Genomic DNA, 20,694 nt, shown 5'->3' with positions numbered 1-20,694 from the left:
AAACTGAACACGATGACACCTGAAAAAGCTCACTGAAGCCAAAAACAGGAATCATTTTCCCAACATTAATAGCTGTGCTGTGTTTCTGTCTTCCTCCTGCAGCGTCCCACAGTGAAAGCTTTCACACAGTGGCTACAGAGGGTGGAGGGCTGGGTTGTTTGGATCGAGTTCTTCTCAAAAACACTGAAAAAGATATTACAGCCTTTTCTTTGTCAGGAAGCAGGAAAGCAGTAACTGATCAGCTTTCTGTTTTATGCATGATTGATTAAGAATAAAACCACGAGTGACGTGAGCCACACACAGGAGAACGGCCTGCTCATGGTTTAGTTCCAGCTCCATCTGACTTTGGAAACAAGACATGGAGCTGTGGGGAAAACGTGAGACAGAAGAGGAGAAGAAAGATGAGTGACTGCCTGTATTCCAAGACAGGCTGAGCTGATTCACTCCTCACTTTGCAGCAATGGAAACTGAATTCTACTGTACTGAGCAAAACCTCCTGAAAAGACGCAGTTCCATCTGGACCGCACTATTCCATATTCATGGACAGAGTGTGTTCTATGTTGTGAGTCCGTCAGACTCAGTGCTCAGTGCGTCCTTTCAGCAGTTCCAAGTTAGTGCTGTTTATGTGTGCAGACCTCTGGTGGATCAGGCCTTTAAAGGACGGAAGACTGGAAGTCCTGAGGGGACCGAACCGTCGTTTTCCTCACTGCTCCTACCGGTGCATTGTTGAACAAAAAGAAAGCAAACAGATCTCATCCTGAATCTTGTGTTTGTTTAATTATCAGCATGGAGCTAAATGCTGAAGTTCATTTTTTCCCAGTCGACAATTAAATGCGGGCACCGCCGTGTGCAGGGAGCCGCCGCCAAAAAACACACCGCCAACTACTTCCTCATGGGAGCCTGGCTGCCACGAAGCACAGCGCTCCACGGAGGTGTGTGCACAGGAATGCACACACTTATCACCGCACTGTGAGGTTAATCAGAAAACATGTTTCCTAAAGTAACACCCAGCAAGCCGGCCGAGCAGGAAGCAACCGCAGCAGCAACACACACAACACCTCCTGTGTGCTGCTAATGGGAAGACAAGGCTACACACACACACACACACACACACATTATAATGCAGTGCTAACCTTAGCTCGCATTGCAGAAAAGTTAGCACAACTTAAAGACCAAGAATACTGACATTACTGGGAGATGGAGCAGACTGAGGTAAAACTGTCAGTGATATTAGGAACTTTTAGCATTAAGATGCATTTTGTCAGACATATCAGCTCAGATTGACAGTCACACACACACATGTGAAAATGTCAGAAAATCATTGTAATCTGAAAGCAACCTGTTCATCAACCTGCTGCTTGTATTTTGAAGAGTTCAGACATGCAGGAAGGTCTGCAGGAGTTCTGCGTCTCTGTAGATCAGAGACTGGATCTGAAGCCTCCGCCCGGGGCAGAGGGAGGGTGGTCCGAGCGACAGCACCGTCAGGTGGGTCAAAGCTCCAGAGCGGCGCGGCCGACGCGACTGCTTACTCAGGTAAGGCTCTCCGGATGATGCTGTGGACTTGTCTGTAGATGTCCAGCTTGGACAGACAGCTGCACTGGGTGTGGTTGGCCACGCTGATGGTCACCGGCTTGGTGCCCTGGGTGATCGGCACGGTGATCTCAAACAGCTGCAAACAGAGCAAAGGGAGCACAGGGAGGACGGAACATCAGTGCGAGGTGCAGAAGCTGCTCTGCGCTTGACAGGATAAAACACACGTCAGAGCAGTGAAGGACACCCGGGACGCTGTCCACGCTTTCCACAACAATCACTTCATCACATTCTCTTCTGTCCAGCCCTCTGGGCTCCAACAGACGGCTGGACTCGATTCACAACTGGACAATTTGGTATTGAAGTCAGCCACCACGAGGAAGCAGAATTCATTACAGAGGACACCTGAAGACACTGTAGTGCGGGTGTTGTTATCTCTGAGTGTTGTTATCTCTGAGTGTTGATAACAGTTATCCAGAGGATTTTTCATATTCTTGTAAAATATTCATAAACTTGGGGATTGATTGAGACAGAGCTTTTATATTTTGCTAAATGATTAATGAAAGCTGAGTCTTGTCAGGACTTCACATGGACAACGCCTCCATGCCTGATATGCCCTGGGATGCGCCGTCGCTTCATTTAAAAAGCAACATGGCGGTGTAGCCGCCGCCGCTGGATGACTGCAGACTGGCTGACGGCCTCTCTCAGGTGGACTGAATACGTTCGCCTGGGATTCTTTGTTCTCCATGTTTTTTGAATTAAGTGGGAAAGAACATGATGGATGGTTTGATGGCCTGGAAATGAATCGTGCGCATGCATTTAGTCCATGTCAGACAGGATTTCCAGACCTTTAAAGCTCACCTCATGCCTTTTAGAATAAAACCACTGAAAAGTGCTTCATGCACTCGTGCAGGAAATGAGACTGTGCTCATTTCTGCCTGACTTCCGGCCTGTATTGCATGTGTCACTTTTAGAAACAGTTTGAGTCTGTCTTTCTGAGGTCCTGAAGCTCATTAGGTTCTCGTTCTGCTGGCTTAAATTTCAGACTCAGAAAGTAGAGGTAGTTCCTCTGAAGCAGCCCTCCTTCACCCTTCTCCTCCAGAGCCCTCAACCAGTCCTTCTCTACTCTGATTTAGAAACTGTGTCTTGAAGAACTGGGCACTTATTGCTCACTCCTGGGTTCTCACAGCTATCAAACAGTGAAACACCGAGCCGCAAACACTGAGAGAAGATGAAGGATCGCTACTTGAAGAGCAACAAGAGCAGGAAAGAGCTGAGCTGGTATTTTCACATTGCAGTGAAGAATATCTCACACAGGACCTTCACACAGAGCGGCTCTCAGCCCGAGAGCCACCTTTTCCTTTCAATCAGGGATGTTTAGCCTGAATAATAACCAATTTATCTCAATGACTCCTATTGAAGAGCCTCAAACAGCTCCAAGTGTTTCCCTGCCTCTCATCCTAATGAGGATATCATTATGGCTGACCTCACCATGGTTACTGAGCACAGAAAGAGCTCTTTCAGCTGCACTGACCGCCACTGGGTTGAAAAGTTCACCTGTTCTCAGCCACAGAGTACCGAGGGAAACGGCGACTTCAGCATGGAGGAGACCCCTCTGTCTTTCTACATGAACCCCCCCGTAAATTAATATAACTGCTGAAACATCACAGTGAAGCGTCACACGTCAATAAAGTCACTTGAGACACATGAGAACCGACTGAGATTCAACCAAATATGGCCTACTTTCAGGACGAGTCAGCTCGTCACAGATCTGAAAACACTTCTCAGAGGAGCACGGCCCGCGCTCTAAATGCCACTCTTCAGATTGATTCATAATCCATAATCTGTGCTTAAGGCCACTTCAGTCCTGTGATGAAATCTTTGCACAGAATTATGTCGATTAGCTGAATGATCTGAAGCTTTCCCATCATAACCAGACAGCAGCAATCTGCAGAACCCAAAGAAACCCCTTTCAAAGGATTCAAGTTTCCATTTTTATTGTCCTCATTTTGTTTTTATCATTTACCTTCAAAATGAAATGAGATGAATGAATTTTTTAAGGGTTAATCTCACAAGATCTAAAGCATTGGTGGTGACTGGATTTGTAAAACAGAAGTTCCAGATCTTCAGTCCGTGTAATGATTGTGGATGAAGGACACTGTAAGCCAGTCAAAGACACTGAAACGTGAGCCACTGTTTGATTCAAGACTATTTTCTGCCTATACTGAAGAGAGAGACCATTAGCTTCGATGCTAAAGTTTAGGGCTGAATGATCTTAGGAAATGATCTAATCGCGATTTTCCTGGCAATATTTTGATTCGATTCATGATATTTATTCAAATCAAGCTTCACCATGCACAGTAACACATTTAAAACATAAAAAATTCCATCAGACCATCCAAACCTTGCATGCTCTGAACTCTGAAGAGAGGATGAAAGCTGAAAGGTCGGAAAAAACAGCAAAAAAACATCCCTAATACTACATGAAAATAAATTAACAATGGATGTGCTGCATTTTCAATGAAGAAACTGCAGCAAAAGAGCAGATAAAGAGCTTTAACATCCATGACGTCATCCAGAGGAGGCGGGACATAGTAGCAATTCCACCAATCATTGATCAACCATATGACTGACTGACATGAGATCAAACCAACCAGGCGTCTGGCGGATCATAAACACACTGGACCTGAAGAATCATGAAGCGTAGATCTTAGAAATTTCCCACCAGGGCGACTCACAGCTTTTTCTTTTTTCATGCGTTCACTGGTCAGATCGGTTCACTCTGCACTCTGACAGAGGTCACATTTATAACGGCGTGCGAATGGTCAGGCAAAAAAATCTGATCTCAGCAAAAATCTGGATTGAGCATGAAGGCCTGCAGGGTGAACGTAGCCTATGAGCAAGAAGACGGTCAGCATGAGAATCAGCTGCAGCCGCTGTGATCCTCTGTGATCCTCTGTGATCCTCTGTGATCCTCTGTGATCCTCTGCTGTGTTTCCAGTGCAGTGATCTGAAGGAGAGCTGAGCTGCGAGCAGGAAGTCCCCAAACACAACGAAGCCTTCCAGAAAACACCTCTGAATTTGGCTGGAACTATCCGTGAGACGTTCTGTCACCAAGTAAAAGAGAAGAAAAGAGTAACAGAAAAGATTCGGCATCAGAGGAAGATACAACAAAGACAACGCCTTCCAATAAACCAGGACCACGAGAACACTGCAGCAGTCTGAACGCTGAACACGACAAGGAGGATCAACACGAATGTTTTCAGGATTTTTACCAAATGTATGTGTGTGTGTGTGTGTGTGTGTGTGTGTGTGTGTGTGTGTGTGTGTGTGTGTGTGTGTGTGTGTGTGTGTGTGTGTGTGTGTGTGTGTGTGTGTGTGTGTGTGTGTGTGTGTGTGTTATTTTGCATCCTGTAGACCTGCTTTCACATCTGAGGCCCCGTTTCATTTCCCGCTTTTCTTTCAGCTTGTTTGGATATTTTCAGATCTTCTCTCTGATTCCAGCTTGACACACTCTCACATGAATCGCGGAAACACTCTAAACATCACAAATAGTTTGTTGTTTTTATGTCAGTGTGAAAGAGATTGCATTAGCATCAACAGCAGCATGTTTTTCGTGTAAAGCTGGAAGACAGGAAGTCACCGTTTTCACACCTGCAGGTAACTCTGACAGAGGTGAAGAACCTCCTTCTTTTCCTCAGAAACACTCCATGTTCCCAGCACTGCACGCTACTTCACACACGCCACAGCTAACCATGGAATCAAGGGAAACATGTTTCTAAGTTTCAGCCTTCACTTGTTCCTGAGAGTCAGACATTTTCAAATCGTTTTATCGCTCAGTCGTCTTCAGCAGGTTTCGGTCATTTGGGCAAACCTCACTCCTAAAAGGCCACAGCAGGACTCTGGCTTCATGCTCAGAGGGCATCGCTCTGGCCATTCTACCCTGTGCTGCTGTTTACTGAATCCATTTCTCATATCTTTACAGCTAAGTCCAGCCTCATAAAGAGGAGCTCCCGAGGCCAGGCCACCTCGCCGGTGTGGTTAAAGAAGAGACAGAGACAGCAGCTCACATCTGACACCAACCAGGAGAGCGAGAGAGGAGACAGGATTGAAGAATCAGAGGATGACCACTCAGGTGTCCGGCCTCCAGGGGGACGTACACCCTGAGAGATCCCTAAAGCCGGTCAGACGCTAAACGCTGCCGCCCAGCGCGTCCATCCTGTGCTCCGAGTGTCGAGCTTCCTGAAGCCTGCCAGCTGCTTCACAGCTCCGCCAAAGCAAATCACCTCCGTCAAATCTTCTGGATGATGAAACACGCCATCGACGGCCACGACCCCGTGTGACCTCTCGCCTCTCCGCTCGTCCACCTTCAGACTCATTATTTTCAGTCGGGGGCAGAAAGCCTTCTGGACTATAAATAGCCTTCTGGTCAGACCTCATTTCAGTGATGCACTGCGCAGCTGATGTAAATCTCCTGAACTCTGGCAGGTAACGTGAGTCGTTCGGCCAAAAACAGCATTTAAGAAAAGCAGCAGAGTGAAGGAATGTCCCGCGAAACCTCGGAGAGACGGCGCCTTTGTCTCCGCAGCCAGATCAAACACTGGCCTGCAGCTCGCTCTGCTCGGTCACCACCGCTGGAAAACCACCCGCCACTTTCTAAAAACACTTAGCGGGGCTGCCTTTATCCAGCCACAGGCAGCAGACCATCGACTCACCAGAGGGGGAAGAACACACAGTCTGCAGCCTCTCCGTCCTCAGAGTCAGTTCCAGGGTTACAGAGATCATATGAAGAGCCTCCGCGAGCAAACTGCAACAGCCTGCTCTGCTCTGCGCTGGCTGTAGAGAGGGAAACGTACTGTTCAACCTGCTAACGGGCGCTGCTAACGGGCGCTGCTAACCACTGAAACACAGGGGCTGGAGGGAGGAAAGGAGCAGCTCCACTCTGGTGGGTGAGCTGTAGGCTTCCTGTGTGCTTCCTTACTTTCTGCCAGCTTCCTGCTCTCCATTCATCCCGCTGAAGAGATGCTGCGCCACGAGAGACGGGAAATGAGCAACACAGCTGAGAGAAGACAATCAGCGCTCGCACACCGCATGCTCAGTGAGCAGAGGAGCTGCCGGAGAGGACAGGCCCAGCTGAGAGGACGTCCTGCAGGAGCTCCGATTCAGAGACAAAAAGCAACCGGCCGAACCTCCACTGTTCAGATGAGCTGAGGGTCACTGTTCAGCCTTCAAGCTGCTCAGCAGCACTGTGGAGGAGTCTGAAGTCTTCAACCGATGAACCAGGTGTTTTCTGGGAGGAGCTGATGTTGGCTGGTGAACACACAGGCCGGTCTGGCCTCTTCTGCTGCGAGGCAGTGTGAGCATCCCTGAAAGAAACTGCTGGCGGCGCAATTCCAGGTGTTTGATCTGCACATGAACACATCCGTGTCCATTCTGTCCCTCAAAAGGCTGGAAGCTGCTCGTCTGTGGCATGCTGCGCTTTCCCTGAAGAACTTCAGTTTTAACCTCATGGCACTTTACCAAATGAGCTGACGGGGGTGTTCGATATGTATATATGAGAAATGAACAAACAAAATAATATTATTTTAAAAAAATTCCAAAAATGATGTAATTATTTTCCAATAATAATAATAATAATAATCTTAATGATAAGACTTCATTGATCGAGCTGTATTGATGAAATGAGAGCAATGCCGCCTCCCAGTGTGTCAGATGACAGGAAGTGGGGACGGGACATTCTGAACCTTCTGTTAATTATCTCCTGAGACTGTAATGGCCTTCTGGGTAACATGCCGATGAAGTTTCCGTCTCCAGCAGCATTAATGCTTCAATTACATACAATCAAAATTCCTTTGTGGTTTGGATCAATTCCAGACATGAGAGGCTTTCACTGCAGACTTCCACTGGCAGGATGATGAAGGAATCCTGCACAAACCGCCGGTCGGATGAAGAAACATTTGTTTTCAGAGCTTGGAAAGGCGTGCACACACACTGTGCAGCGCTCTGTGGGTCTGCACCACACAGAGCTGCTGTGCCGTTCGTCACCCAGGACTCCTCTGGACCTGATCCGTCCTGGAGGTCATGGTTTCTGTCGTGGTGTAAAAACCTCTGTCTCTGATCACTTCAGGAATGCAGCCTCTGTCCTCATTATGTCTCCCTGCCGTCCTTTCATTCACGTTTCAGTGAGGATGTCTCAGTGCTGCATTCTGGAGCACTTTTGAGTCATTTGACTCCAGCTTCATCATGTTCAGGACGGGCAGAGCTAAAAAGGAACTGAACCATGCTCACCCTCATCACTCTGTTTTTGGTTCTACCATTTAGATCCGCCTATCGACCATGACGTGTGTCAGGACTACAGCTGGTCGGGAGTCCTCTGAAGACCAGTTCTCTGGACGGGATTCCTGCTGAGTCTGTCGCTCACAGATTCAACAGCTCACACTCAGACACACACCCAACGGACAGGAAATAGGACTGTCAGTACAGTTTGGCTAATGCTAAAGCTAACAGCGTACACAGGAGGAAGGACCATGACACACAGCGGCTCCAACAACTTTAACCAAGAAGTGTATGCAGCGCAGGCTCCTGTTCCAAGAAGAGGATGGTGAAGCAGGTTCTCTATCGCTTCTCTATGCTTTATGCATCCGAGAGAGAAAAACCACATGAAGTGATGAATGATTCTAGCCTGTTCAGATCAAATCAAAGTACTGCGCCGCTCGCCGGAGGAATCAGCTGGTGAACGGCCACTTCTCCAGGCATCAGATCTCACGCCACATTGTGAGCGAACTGCTACTGGCCGGTTCAGTCCTCATCCGTTCAGCTCAGCTGCACCTGGCCATTCACACTGCAGGAGGTTTCAGCTGGAGGGGAGCAGCAGAAGCTGAAGAAGCTGTCAGAGACCCGACGGTACTGCACAACGACGACCGCTCACATTTTCCTTCGGCAGGAACCCATGTTTTAATGACACTGTCAATAGGTAGTCCAGAACTCTGGTGTGAAATACGACCTGCACTGAATGTGCCACATGACTTTACTCCTTCAGTTTCGTTTTGTTTTCATTGACACATGTTGTGGATGTTCCAATCCAAACATCCTGATCCAAACCTTCGCTCCAAACATCATTTTCTGAAACTGTTGAAGTTCCAGCGGCTTTAATTAGGCCGGAGAGAGTGAGGATTCTTACAGTCTTGCTGAGGTAACCGCTGGAGATATTCCTGCACTGTTTGTCCTCAGAGTGGCAGCATCCTCCACATCTGTAGACAGACACACAGGGGGGCTTATAGAAGATGTTGGTGGGAGCCCCGAACTCCCTGCCCACGTCAACACACACTTCTCTGGGCGTGCACTGAGTCTTCCTCCACTCCGACTCTATACCTGCACACACACAAAAAGGCAGACCCCAACACCCGTTTGCAGCTTTCGTTTGTTTTTCCTGTTTTCTACATCATGCAACAGTTCAAAGATGCTCAAACACATGGTCTGACCCGTGCCCAGCAGGAACTTCACGCCACAGCCAACAAGTGAAGCGCTGGAATCAGGAGATGGACCAGCTCATTCACCAGGAGCGTGAAATCAGAATTACTAGATGAGCAAATCATTTAAACTTCATTTAAACAGGTCATAAAACACTGCATGTCTAAAACCTGGAGACTCAGAGGCACTGTGTGAGGAAACGAGAAGACTTTGTTTTTAATCTGAATATGTTGTTTGGTATCTTCATGTTGGAATAAACTGGGAACTTCATCTGGCAGCATGAAGATAGATAGATAGATGGATAGATAGATGGATAGATAGATAGATAGATAGATAGATAGATAGATAGATAGATAGATAGATAGATAGATAGATAGATAGATAGATAGATAGATAGATAGATAGATAGATAGATAATGAAGATTTTGTGTTTGAACCCAGTCAGGCCTTTCTGTGCAGGGTTTGCATGTCTTCCCTGTTCTCCCGTTTCCTCTCGCACTCCAAACACCTGGATTTGAGCTGCATTACTGACTTTAGACGTGAATGTTGTTTCCTTTCTTTCCGTTCTTTCGTTTGCTGATTGTTCAGTGGGAAAGACTCCAGTGTCTGGATCAGGACAGAGAGTGTCGGAGTGTGTCGTCCTCTCTCAAACACACTGTGTTAATATTCACTGACTGTGATGGCCTTCACACACTAACCCGACAAAATACTGAACTCTAACAGATCAGATCAGTGTTTCACTTTAACTATTCCTCCTGCTCCACGCTTTATTGAGGAATTGCCTCGATCAAGGACGACTGAGCTCACAGTTCTTCTTCTTTTCAGTTCAGCTGAGGGTGAAAATGATTTGCCCATCACTTCATTCACTGTCCATTCATCTCTTACAAAATGTCTCGACTTTATTGGTAGGAAGTGACTTCCTGCTGGTACAGGCAGAAAATGACCTGCAGGTCAAAGCCTGAGAAAACTCAGAATGATTTCAGAACGGCTCCCCTCACTGTTCTCTAAAGGAGGGCAGCTGTACGGCTGGATGAACCTTTCTGGATCAGAAGAATACTGAAGCGAAGGACAAACACACTTTTCAGGATGTCCAGGTTGAAGAAGGCGGCAGCGAACGCCGGCTCCTCTGAGTGAGCGGCGGGCCTCAGCCGGCGGCCCGGGGGCCGCTGGGAGAGTCCGGAGGCAGCGGACAGCTTGGACCGGCACTTCAGAGCGGCCCAGTAGGACGGGTAGATGAGACTCATCAGCTCGTCCACGCTGGACGCCGAGCGCAGCTTCTCCTCCATCTCCGGCTGAGGAGAGTCCTGAAAAGAGAGAGCAGGGGGGAGCTTTAGGTCGCCTGGCCGGCATCTACACCTCCGCTGCAGAGGAAGACATACAACCAGATCTGAGTCCAGAGCAAATCCTTAAGTTATTCCCAAATGCAAACAAAATAAGGTAAAAAGTTATATCTTCCTTTTTAATGGTCTGTTTTAGAAGATGAAATGTTTAGGTTCAAAGGCATTGTCAGGTTAGACCCAGGTTCTGGAACATTGCCGAGCAAAAGAGCTGTTTTTGTGACTTTCCGTCAAGTCCAGTAGTCCTGGAGCCATAAAGCAGATTTAACCTTTAAAATGAGGCGAGTGCAGCTCAGGAAGCTTCACATACAGTTTTGATTCACAAACAGAAACTTATGCTGTATAAATGAAGCTTAAACTACAGAATAGTGAACATTTTTATATATCTAAAGTATTTTGTACCTGATTTCAACAGTTTTGTTCCTCTTTTCAGGCTTTTATTGTTGGCACATTTAAAAATTTTAGCAGTTTTAACCATTTTATCTCTTTTTAACCAGTTTTGCATGATTTTTTCCAACCATATTTAATTTTCTACTTTTTGAAATTCTAGACATCTCAGGTTTCTTTAGGCTGTTCTATCACTTTTCTTAGGTTTAAGCTATTTTCTCCAATTTTACTTGAATCTTTTTTGATTCCCTTTTGAACCAAGACTGACGAATCATTTGGAACAGCACTGCGGTGTGTCACTGGAATAAGACGTCAAATGGTTATTTACATTCCAAGTTGTGAAAGCTTCTTGGAGCCACTACAGAGGGACTGACGAGCCACATGTGGCTCCAGAGCCGCAGGTTGAACACCCCTGGGTTAGAGGCTGAAAGGTGAAGACGTCAGAAACACCGTGGGTGTAATGCTCCGTGTCTTCAGGTTTTCAAACATGCCGAGACACCTTCGATAATCCCGTTCTCCAGAATCAGTTTCGTTTGAGGTTTCCTGTGTAACCTTACCCCAGAGGCCCGGCTCGTTCCCACCAGCTGCTGGCGCCACTGTCAGCCTGCTGAGCTCAAAATGTCCATTACAGCCTTATCTGACTCACTGGATCAGGAGAGTCTTCTGGAGCAAAGAGACTCTCCGCTCACTTCTTCTGCTGTTTTACAGCTCTGAGAAAGAAACCTAAAGAGTTCAGATAGAGCTGCCAGTCCGTCTGCAGCAGTGGATTGAAACGTCCGGATGATTAATGAAGCGATGTTGAGTTGCAGGCCTGATTGCATGAATCGGGGGGATTGAGCGCTCACTTTGGCAACATCATGTTATAATTTTGAAAGATGAGCATTACAATGATGAAAAATAGTGCCGGGAAGTTTTGACGAATGCTGCTTCGCTTGTGAAATCCCAACATGTTTGGTCCCCGGGGTTCTATAAAGAAGCCGACTGTGGCTGAGCAGGACGTTTAGTCCACTGAACTCCAGACAGCGGTCTGCAGAGGACCAGCAGGGACACTGCGGGGTTCAAACCGCGTTCAGCTGGTTCTGTCAGGCCCATGGACCGAGGAAATGTCCCCCACACCGTCCTGCAGCCTGAACCACTGATCCGAGGCGGACCGGGCCCACGCCGTGTGAAAACCAGCGGTTATAAAGAGTTGACCGAGCGGTCATGGGAGGCATGCAGAATCCAGGAAGCTCCACCTTTTTACCTTCCATACCAGTCAAACTGCCTGATCGCACCGATTAATATTGTTCTACAGTTTTGAAGATTAAAAAAGCACAGACTGCCCCTCTCTCTTCTCCGTCGAACAGACTCCCAGTGAACTACAGTCTCCCTCCCACTTTCTGTCCTCAGCCTGAGGAACTCCAGCTCCATCCTGTCTGTCTGCGGCGGCTGGGGACGACTGCAGGAAATTCAGTGACCAATAGGAGCAGCGCACAGTCACATGACCAAGCTGCTGGGTGCCTGTGGCTAAGCTAACAGCTAACTGATGCCAGTGGCTTCAGGATGGAGCGTCACTGGGCAGGATGTGGATAAAGGCGAGAGAGGAGGCATGTGTCACAGTCCAGGCTCCACGGCTCACAATCGCTTCACTTTCTGAGATAACAACTACAACAGTTTCCTCTCTTTTCTGATCCGATGAGATGAGTCTGTGCAGACATGCTAACAGCTACTGCTAAGGTCAAAATGCCCTCTGCCGACCTCCAGAAGACGGAACCAGTCATTAACATCATTATGAACGCTGATTATGTCGATAATCTGGAAAACCGAATCAGAATCAGAACAGCCTTTATTGTCATCGCAACAAGTTACCGAAGTTACAAGTTACAATGAAATTACTGGGTTTTAAAGAGGCCAAGGCAGCCAATTACGGCGTTCCGTCTTGAAAAAGAAACAGAGTTAAAGAAACTCAGACAGAAATTTGGGGTGGTGGTTAAAAAAAAGATACGTCAGTTCAGATCTCGGTTCCAAAGGGAGTCATGATTAGAAGTGAGAGGCCAAAAAAAAGCCAACCTGAACACAAACACAGTGAGACACGTGAGACAAGCTGCTGTCAGACTAGCGGATCAGCGGTCGCAGCTATAACATCAGCAACACGTCACCACCACTAGGGGGCAGCAGAGAGGTGTGGTGGAGACGTGGAGAGTGGGGGAGGGAGTGTGTGTGGTGTGTATGTGGCGTTTCAGTTCAGCAGTCCATGCAGTGTGTGTGGTTTGGCCCTTTGCGCTCCAGCTCAGATGGTAGCTGCCGAGACGGTCTTAACGAAGCAGTAAGAAACAAACCTTTTCACCCTGAAAGTTGGTGTGTTCCATAGAAATGTTCAAATGAGAGTGTTTGAACACATCCTCACAGTCTTTATTGATTTGAATATGGAGCGAAAATCTCATTAAAGTGCATTTATTTATTTATTTATTTATTTATTTATTTATTTTTATTATTATTATTAATTTTTATTTATTTATTAGAAATGTTTCTTATGGACTCAAATGGAATTCTGCTGCATTCATTGTTCAGCGGCCATGACAATAAAAAAAAAAAAATTAGTCTCTTTTTAGTTGTTATACCTAAAGAGGAAAATGAAAATGCAGCTTGGGTGACTGATTATTCACTTTAAGTATGAGTCACACAATGCGGCCATAACCCGAAACTGACAAAGCCTGGTGGATGATGCCCTGCAGCCGCTGCAGCAGTCCGCCGGTCAGCCTCACGCTCCTTCTGCCCCGCTGAGCAAAACCCCGAGACACCGGAACTCCTCCCGCAGTGGACGACGGGGTCACGGACAGCCGCGGCTCAACAGAACAACCACAGCAACCCAAACCTCTAGAACATGAGTGTAGTACACCTTAAAATAACATGTTTACTATTAGACTCCTAATCTTTATTTCCTGTCTTTGCACCATCAGTCCTTCTGGATACAATCCAAGCAGCAGAGGTAAAAACCTGAACTCCAGAGAGGGATTCAAACCAGCAATTTACCAGCCTTTCTTTCTTCACCTCTCCACCACCACGGCCCTGAATTCAGCCCCATCCAGTCCCCCGGCCACTTCATGAGGTAAACCGATCCATCAATCAGCCAACCGTCAATCAATCAGCCAATCGGTCGATCGACCACGCGTCATCGGCTCAGTGTTTCTGTACGCAGACATGATGGAGTCGAGCTGTGAAATAGATGAAAACAGCCGCGGTCCTCATTCATCAGAAACACACACACAGTTGTTCATCAGTGTGTCCATGAGCCCAGAGTTCAGGGTTACACACACACACTCCGACACAGACTGCTGCTCGTTACACGGCAGACAGACCAGCTTGTGGCAGCGAGTGGCGAGCGGACTGAACGCTATCGGACTTCCTGTCCTTCCATACATTCCACTGTCGTCAATCTAACCTCCAAACAATCAGCGTGACATGAACAATACCTCTGTTTGCTGCAAACAAGGTCATGACACACACATACACACACACACACACACACACACACACACACACACACACACACACACACACACACACACACACACACACACAGGCCTTTGTGTGAACGGCTGGCTAAACAGACAGTGAATGAAGCAAACAGCCAGTTTCCTGTGAGAAACGATTTGTTCTTGAAGAACATACACATCCATGTGTTGTAAATATATGTTGTGTGTGTGTGGTGTGTGGTGTGTGTGTGTGTGTGGTGAAGTTATTTTTCTACACGTTCTTCTCTTTATGTTTGTGTTTGTCTTTCTCTGTGTTCCTGTCAGTTTCCCCCAATTCTGTGCATTTCTCCCCTCTCTCTCCCTCTCTCTCTCTCTCTCTCTCTCTCTCCCTCTCTCCCTCCCTCTCTCTCTCTCTCTCACACACACATTTGTAAAGCATGACTTGTGGGCTCTGCTGCAGTAGCTTCTGGACCCTGAACCACATGCGACTGCTCATGGTGCGGTTTGTCCAGCGCCTCACATGGGGGAGCCCGGGGGTCTGACCCCTCAGATCCTCCTGTTCTCGCTACAGGGACTGACTGTCCTCAGCGCTAATCTCAGAGAGCGAGCAGCAGGAATCTCGAGCTGCCATTACCTCCACAATGCTCCGCACTGCGATTAGAAAACACCGCTTTGTGTTGAGGGTTTGATTTATTTCATGTCACTTTGACCAAACTATAACTGCTGCATAACAGCAGCTCTGCAGAGAGGAGCACGGGAATTCAAGGCTACACACACACACACACACACACACACACAAGCCCTTCTACGTGGGAAAAAGTCTTTCGTCTGTGCTCAGTTTGCCTCGAACAAGCTGAAACAATTGGAAAAGCGGCAGCACTAAATAAGACGGGTCTGTCGGTGGACAGAGGGGACGCTTCCTGTCCGGAGGCCACGCCGGGCACCACAAGGCTGACCGCCATTCAGTGAACCGCCACCGCTCAGGCCCATTTTGGTCCTTCCTGCCGTTGGCTGTTTCCTGGATGTTGAATTGTTTGATGTCATTGTTGATTCTGCTGAGAACCACTTCAAGATTCATCCCTCCATCCATCCATCAGTCTGCTGGACTCGCTGCGTCTGGACCGGGGTCACGGGGGCCCGCGGTCCGAGGACACCCCTCCCACAGAGGACCGAGACACACTACAGGTCTTCAGACTTTCAAATGATTAATATCTCATTTTTCAGCTGCTGCTTGGGCTGAACTCATCCATTACATCCACCTTAAAATCTGTGAACTCATTGGACAAGTCCAAAGAAGAAGACTGCATGAGAAGAGACATTTCAGAGACGTCACGTACACAGATGAAGGAAACGGGTTAGTTGGAAAATCATAAAAACTAAAGATGATTTCCAGTGTAGATAAAACTCTAAAAGATAAAGGACGAACAGGAGTCACAGTCCAAACCGGCAAACAGTGAGACGAGAACCTGAGAGAGACGAGACAAAAAGAAAAAACATTTAAAAAAATGAGTGGTTTCATACATCTAAAAGTCACGAGAGACGACACACACTCATTGAATCCTTCTTGACAAAATCTGGACCTGGCTCGCCTGGACAGGATGGAGTTTTGTGTTCTGAAGTGAGCCTGAAACACTTGGAGGAACTCTCGAGGTGGTGCTGAAGCCCCCCTGACAACACCGGCCCCACAAAGCGCCCCAAAGAAATAGGATTTAAAGAAGTCACTCATTTGGACTTGTGCTGATGTGTGAATATTATAATTTGTTGTCTGGTTCATTACTAAATACAACAACAAAAACATGATTTATTTATTTAGTTTAATTAAAACCAGTGTGGGCTGATTCAGCCGAGTGCAGCTCGTGCATCAACTCCTGACTTCCTGTTAACCAGAGTGCTTTCTTCTTTTAATGTCTGAATAAATTAGTGTGAACTGCTTGTTTTCTGACGTTGTGATGGAAAGTGTATGATAGTCGTCTACTGTCAGTGTCTTGGTGTCATGACGCAGGGAGGGAAGGACCCACGCACAGGCAGCCCGGTGGAGTCGAAAAATCATTTATTTCCAGGATCTCAGGTCACAGGAGTAACGGAACGCAGGAAAGTAGGAAGGCAGGAAAGAACCGAGCAGGGCTGAGGCAGGCCAGGACACACGACAGACCCACAAGGGGAGCAGGACTTGAATAGAGGGGAGCACAGGTGCCACACATGAGGGCGGTGACGAGGCGGGTGACTTGGCAGCAGAACGTGAGGGGCAGACAGGCGGGTGAGACAGGGCAAGCACCAAGGACACAACAGGCCACGAGCGCCGCCATATGGCCGCTGGGGCACAGGGCGTAACAGCAGGTGGTTGAGACCCAGATTCTGACTCTTCCCAGTTATCTCGATAATGTTTATATCATCAGATCTATGGAAGGTTAGGAAAGCTGAACCTGTGCAGACTGCAGGATGTGCTTCTATCCTCTGGTAAAAGGTGCAGCGTGATCGACGCACAAGCAACTGATCCATTATTTGCAAAGCTCGTCCAAATCTGTGTTTCACTAGAAAATGAACAAGAGAATTCTTCATTCTCGTCAACGAAATGCCGCGGAGGCCGCCACTGGTCATCACACTGACAGGGTTAGGGTTAGCTAACCCTAGCCACACACACAGCTGGAAATATGAGAAAAAAACAGACTGAAAAGGGGGAAAAAAGCAAATAATAGTGACTGTTAACAGGTGGGGATAGAGAACTCATAGTTTTTGAAGTCCCTTGAATAATAGATCGTATAATTCTCCAACCCAGTCCCACAGCAATCTATGATATGAGTCATGTAAATTAATCTGCTGAACCGTGTCCAGCAGCATGTTCTGCACACTTTTTTCGTGTCTCAAACAAAGATTTTAAACATTTCAATGGGAATCATCTGGCCACTCCCCCTCCTGATTAAACGATGCATTTTTTACTGTTTATTTCATTCAGACAGTCAGATATTAAGCAGTTTTACCGTTCTGGTCCTGTTCATATTAAAGGTAACTTTGAAGATGTGGGCCACACTGCTGAACAGGAACATTGATCGTGATCGTATCCATTCCATCTTAAAATAGCAGAAGGCCACCATCTCTGAGCCTGGTTCTGCAGGGTTCTCCTCTGGTCCTGGTTCTGCAGGGTTCTCCTCCTCTGAGCCTGGTTCTGCAGGGTTCTCCTCTGAGTCTGGTTCTGCAGGGTTCTCCTCCTCTGAGCCTGGTTCTGCAGGGTTCTCTTCATCTGGTCCTGGTTCTGCAGGGTTCTATTCCTCTGGTCCTGGTTCTGCAGGGTTCTCCTCCTCTGAGCCTGGTTCTGCAGGGTTCTCCTCCTCTGAGCCTGGTTCTGCAGGGTTCTCCTCCTCTGAGTCTGGTTCTGCAGGGTTCTCCTCTGAGCCTGGTTCTGCAGGGTTCTCCTCCTCTGAGCCTGGTTCTGCAGGGTTCTCCTCCTCTGAGCCTGGTTCTGCAGGGTTCTCCTCTGAGCCTGGTTCTGCAGGGTTCTATTCCTCTGGTCCTGGTTCTGCAGGGTTCTCCTCCTCTGGGCCTGGTTCTGCAGGGTTCTTCCTGTTAAAGGAGTTTTCCTTCCCTCAGTCTCTTCTTGCTCATGTGGATCTGTTGGGTCTGCTCTGTAACAGTGTCTAGAAACAACTTTGTTGTAATTGGCACTTCATAAATAAAGCTAAATTGAATTGAATTAAAAGGGGGGAAATTCTATCCGTTTTCTGTTTGTATCATATTGTCAGTCCAGGCGGCTCCGTTCTGCAGTGAGTAAAGCCTCATATTCAGAGAGCTGGACGGACGAGCTCTCCTCCTTCGTCATCCCACAGCTTCCTGTCACACACACACACACACACACACACACACACACACACACACACCTCATGACATACACTTTAGTAAACTATTTGAAAAATAAAGCATAGGTTTGCTGCAGCGGCTCCCAGAGTTCTCCTGACCGAGGCTAGTAGCGAGGTAGCTAGCTCAGCCCGGGACCGGTGTTCAGTCAACATCTGACACAGAAACATCAGGACAACTGCAGCTCAGTATCAGACCTGTATCAACGTCACACTGTCCGTCAATATCAGCCCAACTTCACCACAGCATCAGCCCATTATAAGCCCAACATCACACCAACTTCAGCTGAAAATCGTCTGACCATCAGACCAACAGTGATCAATAACAAACCAGAGTCACACTGACACCATGGCAGCATCCTGGGCCAGCACAAACCAAAATAAACCTGCATGGAATCACAAAAGACCACAATTCAACAACAAAGGAGAGTGTTTTCAGGTGAGCAGCTGTCAGTGCCTTGGAGAATAGTTCAGTCTTTCCAAAATGTCTGCTTCTCTTTTCTGGACGGATGGATGGATGGATGGATGGATGGATGGATGGATGGATGGATGGATGGACGGACGGATGGATGGATGGATGGATGGATGGATGAGTGGACTAACAGTGTGTTTTCTTCTCCAAACTACCAGTTTTCTAAGACATGCTTATCCTCATTGGCATGTAGATGGAGACGCTAATTTATCAGACTTATGTCAGACTTAAGACTTGTGTGTGTGTGAGTGTGTGTGTGTGTGTATGTGTGTGTTTGTGTGTGTGTGTGTGTGTGTGTGTGTGTGTGTGTGTGGTGTGTAAGGCTTGTGCAGTCAGTAACCAGTAGAGCTATTCCGATTCCGATACCAGTATTGGAAATTGCGCCGATACTGCTGAAAATGCTGCATCGGTATCGGCGAGTCCTGGAGTCCAGGCCCCGGTCCGAGACCACGTCATTAATTAAATTAGTAATCTATTTACTCTTTAGCTCCTTTAGCTCCGTTAGCACTGACACTTCTTCTTCTACAATGTTTTACGGCAGCTTGCATCCCGTTGGTTGCACTACCGCCACCTGCTGGTCGGTAGCTCTGACACAGTTCTTTGCCGCTGTGCTGCAGCTGCTGTTCTTGAGAAGAAGAAGAATGGATCAGGTGACTGACGTACAGCGCCCGTGAAAGAAGCCATTTGCCGATGTTTAGAGTACAGCTCTTTGGATTTTTATTTTTTGAATGTGACTTCATATGTGACTTCAAAAAATGGTATCGGAGCATCTCTATAACCAAGGCTTTTCTCGGTCAAACAGACCTCCAGCTCGGTGGGTTCAGCCAGTGACTTTGTGTTTTCCTTCTCCTGCTCAATGTGTTGGAGTTGAAACAGAACGATCCTCCCAGCTGTGTGTTTAACGGTTTGACTGTGTCTGTTCTGACAAACATTCAGTTTACAGTCCAGTGCCAGCACTGATCGGCCTCAAGCAGCTGCATGTGGCGTTCAGAGCGGCATGGCGTGTGTGCTCAACCAAATAAACCAAGAAATCCATCAGCTCACAACAACAAACAGGAGGTCGCATGGGGCTGAGCCATCACTCTGAGGCTGACGGAGTCGAAGGTTACATCACTTGACTGCTGGGCCTGTTGCTGCATGTTTAGTTCTGAGTGGATGAAATCAGACTGTAATGATCTAATCGAATTCCAGACTGTTTCCACAGAGGAATGAGGAAATTCCAAGGTCTGAGGTTTTCTTGTTTCAGTGTAATATTTGTTGAGTAGCCTTCGTGTCGGACTTCTTCTTCTTCTTCTTTTTCTTTTTTTTTTTTTTTTTTTTTTTTTTTGTTGCTGCTATTATGTCAACATTATGTTCACATGGCTCAATGGCCTTATCAGGCGGTGCGACCTCCGCCCACCCTCCCCTCTTGTTAGAGTTAAAGATTTGATTCAGGGCCGCCTAAAGCCGTCCTCTGAAGTGTCGGCGATAAGGACAAGCGGCCTGGTATTGATCCACTTCCTTCATGGCTCCACAGCTTCCTGCTGCGAGGAGACAGGCTGGCTGGAGTTTCAGCTCCTGCTGACCCCCACCATGGCCTTACCTCGTCGCCCCGGTGTAGAGAGATAAGCTGAATTCTGTAAAGCTGGGATGACATGCTGTGTTCTCCGGACCTCTGTTCATAAAGATCATCAAGACAGGTTCTGCAGCCTCAGGTATGAAGCAACACTATGATTCCATTCCTTTACAGTTTTTCATCAAAGGTGATTCAGGTTGGACTGAGGGACCCACCTCAGCCCCGAGGGACTGTTTTGGAGCAGAGGTCTTAACTGTACTGGAACCAACAACAGGAATTCAGCAACTGCACAGCTCATTTCTCACCTCAGATGTTTTCAGAAATACTTTAGGCTGAACTGTTTCAGCAATAAAGCACAAAGTCTGTGACCGATCCACCATCTTGGTCCAGTTTGAACTCAATGCACAGTTTGAATGCAAACCGTGCATTGAGAAACACTTTTATAAATCTAATTGACCAGGCAGGCTCACTGAGAACTGATTCTGGGTTCTAATAACCAGCTGGCTTCACAACGCCAACACCTGGAACATGTGGCCGGAGATCGAGAGGCTGACCGGCCATGCGGACGCTCAGGCGACGGTGGACTTCACTCACATGCTGCGTATCTTCATCATGAAGTGTAAAGGAGTGAGCTGCTGGC

The 20,694-nt window shown here is 47.4% G+C and overlaps 1 protein-coding gene across 1 annotated transcript in view; it reads right to left on the bottom strand.

Annotated features, from left to right (window-relative positions):
* Positions 1–20,694, bottom strand: part of vegfc (vascular endothelial growth factor c) — a 50,197-nt gene that overhangs the window by 13,547 nt on the left and 15,956 nt on the right. Inside the window, exons 2-4 of the mRNA XM_030094443.1 lie at positions 10,079–10,304; positions 8,711–8,901; positions 1,530–1,669 (exon numbers count right to left, since the gene is read on the bottom strand). Coding sequence (XP_029950303.1) covers positions 1,530–1,669; positions 8,711–8,901; positions 10,079–10,304 — 557 coding nt within the window. The remainder of the gene's footprint in view (positions 1–1,529; positions 1,670–8,710; positions 8,902–10,078; positions 10,305–20,694) is intronic.

Source organism: Salarias fasciatus, chromosome 6 (assembly GCF_902148845.1).
Source record: "Salarias fasciatus chromosome 6, fSalaFa1.1, whole genome shotgun sequence".
Taxonomy (NCBI): domain Eukaryota; kingdom Metazoa; phylum Chordata; class Actinopteri; order Blenniiformes; family Blenniidae; genus Salarias; species Salarias fasciatus.
Note: the sequence above shows the minus strand (reverse complement) of the source record. Positions and strands in the feature narration are given on the sequence as shown.